The 14,452-nt window shown below is 43.4% G+C and overlaps 1 protein-coding gene across 5 annotated transcripts in view; it reads right to left on the reverse strand.

Moving 5' to 3' along the window:
* SMARCE1 (SWI/SNF related BAF chromatin remodeling complex subunit E1) overlaps window positions 1–14,452 on the reverse strand; it is an 85,195-nt gene that overhangs the window by 8,486 nt on the left and 62,257 nt on the right. For all 5 annotated transcript variants that reach the window (XM_069237604.1, XM_069237607.1, XM_069237605.1 and 2 more), the window contains one exon: window positions 3,993–4,094. In XM_069237604.1, coding sequence (XP_069093705.1) covers window positions 3,993–4,094 — 102 coding nt within the window. The remainder of the gene's footprint in view (window positions 1–3,992; window positions 4,095–14,452) is intronic.

The raw sequence follows: 14,452 nt of genomic DNA on the forward strand, positions 1-14,452 counted from the left end.
AGCGGAGGGGAAAGAGGATGTGGATGGGTTAGGGAGAGCATAGAAGTAGGGTGAGACGAATGCAGGAGAATTTAGTAGGGTTGTGTGGGAGGTCAGAGGTAGAGTGAGGTTTGGTGAGTTAGATGTGGAGGTGGAGGGGAAGAGCTTAGGCAGAGATATTTAGGAGATGAAAGTGGTCGAAGGGATTTGGGATGAGTCCGAGTGAGAATGGAGGATAGTTTGATAGAGACATGACATAAGAGTGATGGGTAGATAAGTGTGATAAAAAGAGAGCAGAAATTCATAGATATCAGGAGCCATGCAATGATCCACAAACATGCCAGGCACAGAAACAACATATACACATGCATACACATATATATATATATTTATACACACACACACATGAATAAAACACACATATGCACATACAATACATAAATAGAATCATGGGTAAAAAATACTTAGTCAGACAGGTTTAAAAGAGTGTGTGTGTGTGTATTTTATTGTTATTGGTTTAGTTTCTGTAAAATGAGCATCGTGGCCTACCCAACCGGAGTATTTTCTACGAGTATGTCAGTAAGCGTTACCTAGCATGTTTTATACGCCCCGTTTATATTGTACAGTAAGAGTACGTGATGGGCCACGGGGTAAAAAACGTCTCCAGCAAACCTTGTGTGCCATTGGCAATGTGATTGTTACTAGTGCGTCTTTGTGGATATGTCCTCGTGCTTCTGAGCATCAACAACGCACCACCGGAATCAGCGGTAAACGCAGTGGGGTCGTTTGAAAAGCTGTCCATCATCGTGGTAAAAGGCGGGGAATTCCTTTACCTACTTCGAGGGTGGGCGGGGCGTGGCTCAGCGGGCGGAGCTTACAGGTGCTTTATAAAGGGAGAAACCTTCTACTCTGTGTCTCCAGCAGAGGAAGATAGAACCTGCGCGTCACAGTCAGATACAGATTACGCTCTAGTACATCATCAGTTCACCTCCAGGATGGATTCTAGATCTTTTCCTGCTATGGGATCTCTGAGCGCACAGCCTTGCTTTATCTTTGCCAAGCCCAAGAGTTAGGGTGGCTTGTCCTTTCCAGAAGCTGAGCTTCAACTGCGGCACCTGCTACGATTATATTTGTAAGTGCTTCTTTTGAGGTTTAGTTTCTGTAAAATTGAGCATCGTGGCCTACCCAACCGGAGTATTTTCTACGAGTATGTCAGTAAGCGTAACCTAGCATGTTTTATGCGCCCCGTTTATATTGTACACTAAGGGTACGTGATGGGCCACGGGGTAAAACGTCTCCAGCAACCTTGTGTTCCTTTGGCAATATGATTGTTACTAGTGCGTCTTTGTGGAGATGTCCTCGTGCTTCTGAGCATCAACAATGCACCACCGGAATCGGCGGTAAACGCATTGGGGTCATTTTGGAAAGCTGTCCATCATCCTGGTAAAAAGGCGGGAGTTCCTTTACCTACTTCGAGGGTGGACGGGGCGTGGCTCAGCGGGCGGAGCTTACAGGTGCTTTATAAAGGGAGAACCTACTACAAAAACGATTTTGTGTTTATATTGTACACTAGGGGTACATGATGGCCCACGGGGTAAACGTCTCCAGCAACCTTGTGTGCCTTTGGGAATGTTATTGTTACTAGTGCGTCTTTGTGGAGATGTCCTCGTGCTTCTGCGCATCAACAACGCACCACTTGAATTGGCGGTAAAACGCAGTGGGGTCATTTTGGAAAGCTGTCCATCATCCTGGTAAAAAGGTAAAAGGCGGGAATTCCTTTACCTACTTCAAGGGTGGACGGGGCGTGGCTCAGCGGGCGGAGCTTACAGGTGCTTTATAAAGGGAGAACCTTCAACTCTGTTTCTCCAGGAGAGGAAGATAGAAACCGCGCGTCACAGTCAGATACAGATTACGCTCCAGTACATCATCAGTTCACCTCCAGGAAGGATTCTAGATTGTTTTCTGCTTTGGAATCTCTGAGCGCACAGCCTTGCTTTATCTTTGCCAAGCCCAGGAGTTAGGGTGGCTTGTCCTTTCCAGAAGCTGAGCTTCAACTGGGGCACCTGCTACGTTTATATTTGTAAGTGCTTCCTGTTGAGGTTTAGTGTCTGTAAAATGAGCATCGTGGCCTACCCAACAGGATTATTTTCTACGAGTAATTCAGTAAGCGTTACCTAGCATGTTTTATATGCCCCGTTTATGTTGTACACGGAGGCTACGTGATGGACCAAGGGAGAAAGTCTCTAGCAACCTTGTGTGCCTTTGGCAATGTGATTGTTACTAGTGCGTCTTTGTGGAGATGTCCTCGTGCTTCTGAGCATCAACAACACACCACCGGAATCGGCGGTAAACGCACTGGGGTCGTTTTGGAAAGCTGTCCATCATCCTGGTACTTACATATTGGAAATTCTACACAACTATATCCTATCGCCTCATCCTATAATCACTTGTACCCCTACTCAGAACATAGTACACCTTTGGCCTTAATAATACCATATTAGCATTATCCTAGTGCCTCTACCCCAGTATACAAACTAGATCTTCTACTACTATGCATACCCAAAAACCTATAGATTGGCCTATACCACTGCACCTCTACTCCCATCCATACTGAGTCTACATCCCTAACTATATCCAGGTACCACTGCATCTTCATTTTCCACCTACTCACTTCCCTTTTTCTTATTTCCCCTTTTCTCCTTACCAGTTATCTTGTCTCATTTGTTTGTGTTAAGATTTGTGGAGTACACTTACATTTTCAAGAAATTGATTTTCTTAGTTATTTGTTTTCCGTTCCATTTTTCAAAGTTACACTACAGATCAATGATCATTTCTCCTATCTAACCAGGTTGCATGGAGGTACGAAAAAGTAAAACATTTTCCAAGTAACCCATACTCTTAAGTGCCCAATGCACCCATGAGTTTACTAACCACAGCTCTCTCCCAAATAATCCTTACCACTAATAACAGTGCTCGAAAAATCTACTCGATCACTTGCATTGGTGAGTTTTATTTTATGAGGTCGAGCTATTTTTAGATTCCACTCAACCCTTCTGGCGAGTGGACAAAGAACAGGTGTTCTGTTCAGTCAAAAACTGAATTAGCAAATAAGATGCCTTTAAATCTTATTTTTGTCACATTTGCTCTGTGTTCAGAGACAGAGGCCAAAAGTCACTTTGTCTTCTTGTAATGCAAGTACTTCTCCTTGTGACTGTAGAATTCCAGGATTTTGTAAGATGAACAATCAGACCTATGTGAAATGAAAGGCTTTTGGTATCAGGTTTTTCCTAACACACAACATTTATATAACTAACTCAACTTTACAAACATTTCAAAATATATTTCAGTAACTGTGAAAGGCCATTTCTGTGTGATGAAAAAAATATTTTAATGGAATGGAAAAAAAAGTCAGAACACTTTACTTGGGGATGTGCAAGTGATAAACGTTTTCTGAAACCCAATTTTCACAGAGTATTGTTAATACACTATATAGTTTTATCAGTAAAGCTGCAAGTTAGTGGGACGTTTTTGGGACATTTCTTGGAAATTTACTGTTAGTAAATGACAGTGCGCTACCACATCATATGCTTCATAAATATATTTATTGAAAGTGAGTGTTTAAACAAACTGAGAAACACTCCTGCCCGGACGGTAAAGCTATTAGTAAAGGAAGAGGCAAAGTCATGCATGGATCATGTGCACCCTATATGTGGGCTAGATTTATTATACATGGAGCAAATGTTTGGTGTATTTAATCAAACAAAAGTTTTTTTTTTTTTTTTTTCATAGCAGAAATGATGAACTCACATATTTGAAGGTGCACTTATGAGAATGAAGAAAAAGGAGACTGTAAAATACAATATTAGCCTGGGATCATACAATTTAACATTTCAGTCCGGTCGAGTAGATTATTCAAGCTACTCTACCTGCAGGTCTAGTAATATATTTATGATTTTTCGAGGCCTGACTAAGATGAAACAAAAAATAGGATACGATATCTGACAAACACCTACCCGCTTCAGCTCATTGTTGAAGGAGTCTGTGCTTTCTAAGAACTTCCTTTTCTTCTCCTGGTGGCGTTCTTCTATCTGCAGCAACTCAGCTTCCAGCTTTCTCTTTTAACAGACATGGTAAAATTATTAGCAAGCTCTATGTACACCTAACAACTTTGGCCATTTAAGATCGCAGCTCATCAAGTACTACAAATAAAGCTATACTAAACAGAAATGATAACTCTTTTAGTTTGGGACATATCCTGCCAAACACATTTATGGATTACCATCTGGTTACTATTAAAGCAGCAATTTACCATTTATTCAGAGAAACATTGGACAATAATTACAATATTTGTCCACTCCACAATCACTGAGTTAAAAAACTAACACCAAACTTCACGTACAATTTGAAGGAAGATCCTTATTAATACTGCATGCTACAGCTCAACTATTGGTGCAGAATGTTTCCTGTGTATTTAGTGTACACAGTAGTGATTCTTAAGCTAGGTACGAGACCTGAAGCTGTGCAATTGCTACCTCATGTATAAGGTCCGGTTGGACACACAGTCTTGGCACATCGTTTGTTGAATAATTTGTGAGCAAAACCCAAAACTGGGTACTGCTTGTCCATGTGGGCAAAATTAGTAAACTTCTCTTAAACAATAATGTACATTTTAACTTCTACAACTGTATTCAAATTGGTTGGGTGTTCAAATGTTGCAGCAAACCGCTTCAGAAATTATACAGGTCATCTAAGTAAATGTGTGTTAATTAGAAGATAAACAGTAAGTTACGCAATAGGAAACTAGTTACTAACCTGTAACAATAGTTTTGCAGCTTAAGGCTCTTCTAGATTCATATGCTGTGTATTAAACCACCATCTAGTGGTTGGTTTCTGAATTGCAGGTAAGCTTTTAAAGTTTTCTTTTCGGTGTTGAAAGGAGGCAGTCATGACCAATCATTATGCAGTTGAGTGTAAACCCCAAAAACTCCCAATGTGGCCACCATTGTAGGTGTTTTGCACAGTTCCTTCTTTTATATAGCATTAATTCCCTGCCTTCAGCAGGGAGTCGTGGATCACATGATTCTAAAAAAACTTCAAGCTACAAAACTATTGTTCAAGGTAAGTCAATATTATTATTATTTCAGTGTCAATCTTTCCTAGATAAAGATGCAGTGTATACAATATGTGCCATTGTCGTACTACTGTAGATGAGGGATTGAGGAGTCACTAGTGCTGAACAAATAATTAATTTCACTTGATCAATTTGAGCCCACTGCTTTGTGAAGGTGTATTTTGAAGACTTCCAAGATGCTGTACAAATAGTGTTTTGGGGTTTAAAGTTAAATAGTCGTGTAGTTTGTTATTTAACAGTTTGCTGGCTAAAAAGTAGCACAACTGAATAGTCTGTTCAATCCAACGCAATATGGCACCCTTATGGTTACGGAGGAGCATGCAGCAAAAAGCAGCACTTTCACTCTTACAAGCAACTGCTCTTTATATATATAAAAGTTTGCAGAGTTGTTTTTGCAGACCTGGAAAGATTTTTGAAGAAGACTTTAAAGAAAGTTGATAAGTGGATTATATGACTAATGCGAGAAGATAAATCCATCTCTAAAAAGTGGATTGTTTTGTATTGCCACCCATCTTTTTATATAATCAAGTGCGAAAATAATTAGAGCTTGTAACCCGCAAGCTCTTCCGAATGATGACATTGCAAATTATGAAAGCATTTTTTAAAGTTAGTTTGATTTAGGAGAAAGGCTCCTTTCTGTGTGGCCAGCGATAACATTCACCCAAAAAATGTCTATGTGCTCTGATCCCTAATACGTGTAGAAACTGGTAAATCCCAGACAGGCTTATTTACCTTTCTGATACGGCCATAGTATACGGTGTAGCAAATACACCTATGCATAGAAATTTAAAGCGTCACCTGTAGACTACCACACTTATTGTGCCATCCACTAGTTAGGCAAGGAAAACATAGCTTCAAGCATACCCTGTGTAGCATGACAGCAGCAGCTTGAACCCTGCTGTCCTGAACTTTCAAAAATCACCCTTTTGACAAGCAGAAAAATAGGATTTTAAATACTAAATAGGTCAGCCCTAAGCACACCTTGCTGCCCACAAGGTAGAGTGCATAGTATTTAAGAGTGGGACATTTGTGACATTAAATAAAGAAACACAATCCCCTCCCCACCACAATGACTATGCCCAAAATGACACTGTCACTCATCAAGCTCTAGCTGACACACAGGTAAAGCCAAAGCGCTGACACACAGGTAAAGCCAAAGCACAAATGATACACTTTATTCTGTAACGCGACATTTCAAAGACTTATTTAAATATTTAATAAAAATCCCCTCTAATGGTGATGTCAGATTTTTATTAACATTTTGGGAAATGTAACTTTAAAAAAATTACCTTTATGTTGCCTGAAGCTACTGGAGGCTAATGTGCTGGCCCTGAAAGGTGCACAGAAAATTCTACCAAGGCAGGGATAATGGCCTGGATGTGGGAACGACAACAGGAAGACCAGATGAAGTGGCACCAGGAACCTACATTGATTTAAAGGATCATGTTCCATCACAATCAAATGTTAGGTCTCATCTGGAAAGGCCAGCACCAACCCCAGTGGGAGACATAACCCCAGAACCAGTTTTGAGTGACCACAGAGGATGGGACTGCTCATTACCCTAGCAACACCTGTGGGTGGACATGCGCAAGCAGAAAAGGGTTTCCCCATCTTGGATTTCGATAATGAGAGGGACTGTTTACAGTAGGGCAAACAGGAACTGCTTAAAAGGTGGGCAGAGTTGCCTCCAGAACCTTATCACAATGGCTATGGAGTACTCAGAAGTCACCCAAACCCACCATAAAATGTGGCACCCTAAGATACCACCTCAGAACTTTCCCTGGACATATAGAAGAAGGACTGCACCTGCTCCCCCTTGAACCCAGGGCAAAGAAGTGGACCCGAAGGGTTAGTTAACTGACTTCCTGTGTGGCTACAGGGACACAACAAGCTGCAAGAGAACTGTTCTCTCAGATGCCCAAATGACCAATATCACCCAGACCTGACTAGATTTTGCTAAGGGGCTATGCCTGACATTCTGCGAGTCTCCAAGGACCTTCCCGAAGGTCCAGGGGACCTTACAAGTGTACTCCTGTGGTTGTATGGGCACTAGAGAAAAGCTCTGAAAACACTGAAACAACTACAAGGTCCCATTCTGTGTTTGTAATTTTCCAGTGAGAATCTCCAAAACTTCAGAGGGACCAAACCGCTTCTGGAATCCTGCCTTCCGTTCCCAGCCACAATATCAGTGGCGGACCACCCATGTAGGATTGTTCTTCTCAAAAAGTGACAAATCCCCTTCTATATTGGGATTTCAACATTTTTTTCTAACTTTTTGACTACCAGACTTTCACAGGAGTAGGAAAGTCACTCTTTTTGGCATGGTTACCTCCACTTTTCTCCTCTTTGTCAGTGTGTTTAGACGGTTTTTACTGGGATCCTGCTAACTAGGTCCCCAGTGATTGTGCTCTCTCCTCCAAATCTGGTTGCTTTGGTACCCTTTACACCCCATAATTGGCATACTGGTGTACACCTGTAAATCCCTAGTATATGGTAGTTAGGTACCAAGGGTATTGGTGCACCAGTGGTCCCCATGGGCTGCGCTGTGTTGTGCCACCCATGGGATCCCATGCAAACTGTGTCTGCAGGCCTGTCATTCCAGCCTGGGTGAAAAGGTGCATGCACCCTTTCACTGCTGGTCACTTCACCAGGTCACTGTAAGTCCCTTATGTTAAGCCCTCCAAGCCCAGAGGGCAGGGTGCAGGTCCCTGTGTGTGAGGGCACCCCTGCATGAGCAGAGGTGTCCCTACAAAGTCCAGTTCACTGCAGTGGACTTTGTAAGTGTGGGGAAGCCATTTTACCCATGTACTGGCCACAGGTCACTTACCTGTGGTCTAGCTACATAATGGCAACTCCGAACCAAGGCATGTTTGGAATCAGAATCACACCCCAATACTAAAGTCAGTATTGGTGGCATGATTCCATGCACTGTGGAAGCGCCTTAGAGGACCCCTAGTATTGCCCCTACCAGTCTGCCACGGTTTGCGGGAAACCCTCGCTGCTGCAGCCACTCAGAAAGGTTTCTGCCTTCCTGCTGGTTGACTAGCTCAAGCAGGGGGAAGGCAGAACAAAGGAGTTCTTGTGGGAGAGGGGATGCAAGACCCTCTCCCTTGGAAATAGATATTACAAGGCTGGGGAGGGATAGCTTCCCCACGCCACCGGCTTGCTTTGAAGGGCACATTTAGTGCTCTTTTTGCATAATCTGGCTTGCATCAGTCCAGGGACCTCCAGTCCCTGCTCTGGTGCAAAACTACACAAAGGAAAGGGGAGTGACCACTCTCCTGTCCATCACCAACCCAGGGCTAGTGCCCAGAGCTCCTCTAGGTGTCCACTTGATTCTGCCATCTTGTGCACAGTCCCCTGGGAGCATGTAGTTGGTCAGGACAGGTGACTTGACATCAGTGACCCCCTCTGATAGGTGGCCACCCTGCAGAGTGACCAAGCCCCCTGATAGGGCTGTTTAAGGACTCCCTTGCAAATGGGTCCCTAGATTCGGCATGCAAGACTCCACTAGGACTCCTCTGCATCAACAGCTTCTGCTCCTGGCCACAAGAACCGCTGCTGGACTTCATAGAAACCAAACAAGCCTGCAACTCCAGAGACGACCTCGCTTTGTAACATTGTTTCTCCGGGTCCTTCCAGCAATTGCAACATTTTCATGGCTGTGCATCCTCTGGGGTCGGCAAGACTTCAACTGCACCAAAGAAGCAAGGAATTTCCCTTGGACTGAATGAGTCCGGCTCCATGAAGAATCTGCAGCACAGGTGGTGGTGTGGAGGACTCCTCTAGGTCCTACCTACTGTCCAACTTGAGAGACGGTGAGCCCTTGCCTCTTCCTCCGGGACAGTGCCCCTGTACACCATGACTCTTGCAGCAGCCAAGGCTTGTTGACCCCTGTTCCGAGGGATCTTCAGGCTCCAAGTAGCCCAGGCCTCCAGTACTTTATCCTGGTCTCTGCTCTGCTGCTCCAGGGACGTGGGACTCCCCTCTGGGTGTGCTGAATAAGGCCTCACTGCAATTTACTATGCCTACTGCTAGTGGGTGCCTGTGGGGGGCTGTAACTGCTTCTGCTGGCTCTCCCAACTATTGAGGGTCAGCTCGGACTCCCCTCCAAGGGTAGAGTCCCCTGGACCTTGCTGGTCCTCTTCTTTTGTGCAAATCCTCTTCTGGTGAGATTTGCGTTTGCCAAGGCTAGTTGGTGGGCCTTCTGACCGCTGACCATCTGCGACCCAGCGACCGGAGTGGGACATCTTCACAACTCCAAGGAGCTTCTGGGCTCCACAGCTGATCATCTTCCATCGTTGACTCTGCTCTTCATCCACAGAAGGGTGGGTAGTGGTACCTGCCTCACCGTGACACTCCTATGTGGACTAGACTTTGCCCCCTTCTTTTGCAGGTCCTCTGGGTTCAGTTGAGTTCCTGGACTGGTCTTGGTCTTGCAATCTTACTTTCCCAAGTCCCCTTGTTAGTCTTTGGGAAGACCGGGTAACTTACCTTTGCTCTCCTGGTCGCTGGGGGTCATCTAGGTACTCACCTCTTGCGGTCTAGAGTTCTACCAGCTCCTTTCTAACTATTCCACATCCTTGGGTGGGGGACCTAACTTCGCATTCCACTATTTTAGTATATGGTATGACCTCCTACAGGGCCCTAGTTATTTTCTGCTATTTCTTGCCAATGCTTGCTATTTTCCAATGATAATTCCTAATACATATTGCGTATATAGATTGTGTACTCACCTACAGTTGGGGGACTGCCCAGAAGTGCTCTAGTTTAGTGCTACTATTATAAAGTAAGTTTATTTTTCTAACACTGTGTGGTTCCTTACATGTGAGATAAGTTGCTGTGTGACTGCTGTGATACTGCAAGTACTTTACACTCCTACTAGATAAGTCTTGGCTGCTCACCACAGCTACCACTAGAGAGCCCTGGCTTCCTAAACACTATCTCACTAATAGGGGTTGCCTCGACCTGGTATAAGGTGCAAACACTATAGGTGTCCGCCACACACCAGGCCAGCTCCCTAAAATAGGGATCAATCCACTTGTTCTATCTGATGTGAGCTCAATCGCAGTTGGCTTCAAATCGTGCTTAGGTACTGGTGTCCGCTTCCATAGACTATCACTGACGCTTTATGTCACTATATGTTAAAAATTAATATCTCTGATTCCCATTTTTGGAGTTTTTAAGCTTTGTCATTTTGTTTTTCTGAATTTTTTCTCTCTTGTTATAAACTGAAGTGAGATATTTACTGTGTTGTATCTATAGCCAACTATTTTGGTACTTTTAAATGCTTTACACAATTAATGTAAGCCTGTCTGGTATATGCCTTAGCTACCATGGGTTAAGCTCACGTTTGAATTACTGGAATTGACAGGACTAAGGGCCAGATATATCAAAGGGTTTTACCCATTCTGTGTCAATGGGAAAATGCTTTGATACATATGTCCCTAAATAATTTCAAAGCGGAGTGGGTCCCAACTCAACCTAATTCATTAATATGCATATGGCAGGTCGTAAATTGCAACCCAACACAATTGGCTAGAGTCATAAGCATGGTGGCCTGCTGGGGTAAGCAGGTCACCCGGTCTATGATTTCTTTAAAATAAAGCTGTAGAAAAATGGGTTCTGCCCATTTAATTCGACTGGATTTTTCGCTTTTAGACCAACTGGTTTTGGACTTTTTACTGTGGGAGACCCTCACAACTGGTGCCCCACCCACGTTAATCACATAGTAGACAAACTGAACGTGTTTACCACCAGTGCCCACCTTTTAAGATAAGGCCACTGCGATGCAGCTAGGGTAAGGGAAACTTGGCTGGTTACACGTGAACGTGAACACGTGCACACTTGCAAGAGCTGCACGTGTAAGACTGTTGTTGTCTGAAGCCCGGTAAATGTGCACAGACAGCCTGGCGCAGAGGAGATTCTGCAGAGTTATTGACATGGGGTAGGCCTTGTAATAATAGTGGGCACACATAGGTAAAGTAAAAATGGTTTACTGTTTTGTCTGCTATGCCAATATTATACATATAGGGAGAAATCTGCCTTAGAGTGCAGTTTTGCTTATCTTTGGCCTACACAGTCCAGTAAGGTATCTAACTGGGGTGAAAAGTGTACGGCCAGTTCAAATATGCAAGTCTCAAGCAGGTAGATGTACACCTTTTGGGTCGAATTTTCATATTTGTCTAGCTCAGCTGAAGATCAGTCCCTAGGCCTTTTGTCACCCTGTTGGGCCATGTTAACTACCCTGCTCCCCAGCAGAACAAAGACCTCCCCACATGAAGGAAGCAACTGATAGTGCTTCACTCAGCTCCTGAGGAGGAAGGGGTGGGAGAAAATAACCTGCACCCATTAATTAGCTGTCACACTGTATCATGGTCGGGACAGCCCAGTTCCACTGAGCAAAGAAGGAAGCCCCGACCTCTGGAGTCAACACAGGAGGGTGTACCTCTTTTGAAGTTTTGGTAGGAAAGGCCCTGGCAGTGATGTCAGAGAGGGACAGACCGGAGGCTGCCAGAGACCAGTGACTTCTAAATGGCACCATCTTGAATTGTCCCAGCATTCTGTACAGGAGGGTTGAAACAGGGATGTAGGGGTGTTGTGGCACCCTAGAATTGGCCCAGGGAACCTGGCTTCTAGAACCTTCCACCCCCATTAAAAAAAAACTTGTGCACTAGGGAGAGAGAGCGTTTTTGTTGCCATTGGAAATGGATGGCAGCAGGACCAAGGACAGCCACCCCCTCCCCCACCCCCACCAATGCCCTCAGACTAAGGACCGTGCCTACGGTTGAACACAGGGCCACTGGGTCTCTCCAGGACCAGGGAAGTTGGTCCCCCTTAGACTCCCTAAAGACTAGTTGGTGGTAAGAAATGGACTGCGCCCAGACAGGGTGAAAGAAGCACCAGAGGAAAAGAAAAAAATAGAAAGGCTGGCGCAACAACCCCCTCCCCCACCCCTTTCTGCCTAATATTTAAGCACTCCTGAGAGTGAAACTTTTGTTTTGCAGACTGGGAGTGCAGCAACATCTATTGGTTAATTCTACGGTCATATGGTTGTGGCCTAAGTTGAATAAAGAAAATCACAGACATGTGTTATGGTTTTACAAGATTTGATTCAAAAGTGTTATTAATGCTGGCCGTAATGATTTTCCATGAAAGGCTGCAATGCTTTATTAATTATAATGAGTGAAAATGGTTGCAATGCTTTATTATATTGACTGCAGATGAAATATGGTTACTGAAGTCAGTGATGCAATCTAATATGATATTCTGGTTTTCATGTGTGGTAACAGTGATAAATCCAACAGGCCTAGTTGATTTAAAGTGGCACTCTTCTATATGGTTATGTGCTAAAGAAAAAACACAAAATGGACAATTCTTTATTGAGTGCTATTACTGTGTTTCAGTGAATGGTGATTACTAACCCAAACCACCTCCGACGCCTTGGACTGCTTTGCTTAGTTACCCTGAGAGAGTCTAGCACTATGATGGGGTATCTGTTTCCCTGTGAGCGGGTATTGGTGGACCTATAACGTGTGCAGGTCTGTACAACTAGCCCGTGTTGAATCCAAACTATTTTCTTATAAAAGTATTTTAGTGGCAGAAGCACAGTACAAAGCAACTGCAAACAGCAAGTCCACAGAATATTGTCTTTCCCGAGGATTCTAGAACATTACTCTAGCAACAGTAGAATCAATACAATATTGAAAGTAAGCACGTCAAAAAAACAATGCATAGCAACATATTTCCATCCTTAATAACATTACTAAGACTAAATGAACAACATCTTAATCATTATACTTTGCTGGCAGGCGTCTGATCCGGTCACTCTTCTTTACTCTTGACGCCGCGCATTCCAGTCCACGAGAACGATCCATTCCAGTGGAATCCGATGACAACTCACAATCTAACTCGTCCTGAACACTTCCAGACCTGCACTTGACGACCATCTTTCTCACATTCCACACCCTGCCATCCTGAGTGACCACACTATTGTTTTTCACTCTAACCACCTTGAAGGCATATCAAACTTTGAAGCATGGTTTGCAGAGCCTCACCAAATCACCTACCACAAAATCAAGTACTCTCATTTTGCACTTGCTGTCATAACTTGCTTTCATTTTCTCTTGCTTTGCCTTCACTCGGTCAGCCTCTTCATCGAGATGCATACTGTTTGCTCTGGTAAATTTCTTTTTAATCCACCATAGGAACAACTTAGAAACGTGATCACCAGTACCGTTTAGACAGAGAGCACTTGCACTTTAGCACTGCTCAGCACAGCGTCCTAAAGCCAGCAAAAACGAAATTCAGCACTGGACCAACCAAACAGGAGGTCAGAAGCCAAAAGACAGGGAAGCCATGCCAAGAGCTGACAGGTCTAACACTTTCCGTAGTGCTAGCTGTTTTGTTAATTTTTTTCATTCTCAAAGTTTCAAAGTCAGATCCAAATAAATGCTTGTCAGAGGCTTGTCAATTACAGGTTATTGTACTTTAAGTGCCAATATGCACACAGCAGTGTTTATGCAATACTGGAATCTGTTCGAATAAGTGATATATGGACATGAAAAGAAATAATGCATGTAAAGGCAGTCCAGGTAGGTAAAAGGTAGAGTGTGGTTTCTCGATCTTCAACTTCTGTAGATCTTGACAAATCGTGAAAGCAAACTCACTCAATATTTTAAAATGTAAGATGTTCCACATTACTGCACATTTGTATGAATCTGGTTATTGTAGTTGGCTAGCTTATAGTGTCCACAAATCATATTTGGTAAAATAGTAAACAAACAATACAGAAAAAAACAGGTTAACATTGTCTCTTTAGAAGTTGTAGGTGGATACTACTGAATCTTATGGGGCGTTTGTGCTCAATTCCCTGCAGAATAGATGGCTGACCACCAAACAGTGGTGCTACATTGGACCCAGTGACAAAGCAGTGTAAAGCAGCAAACCTCTAGATCTGTATTATACTACACTGTTTCTGTAATATACAAATAAGGAAAAGGTCTCTTCTTGATTAACTGGCATTTGACATTGGAAAAAAGAATGATCAAACATTCAAACTATGATATGCCATACAGTTTGAAGTCACCGTGGCCACTACAACACAAATATAGAACAAATTAACAGAACTATGTGCATACCTCAAACATACCTTACAAAGAACAAATAGTAGAATATCAATGAGCTCTCAAAAGCACTGAATTCTACACAAACCCATACACAGCACTAAAACACAAGGGCTATCAGAGGTAAGTCCTGGTGGACTTGATTTTGACAGATTTTTGAGATTCCAACTGTTATATGAGCTCCAATTAAAGCCACTGTATGAAACTTCATATGGTA

Source organism: Pleurodeles waltl, chromosome 6 (assembly GCF_031143425.1).
Source record: "Pleurodeles waltl isolate 20211129_DDA chromosome 6, aPleWal1.hap1.20221129, whole genome shotgun sequence".
NCBI classification, from domain to species: Eukaryota; Metazoa; Chordata; class Amphibia; order Caudata; family Salamandridae; genus Pleurodeles; species Pleurodeles waltl.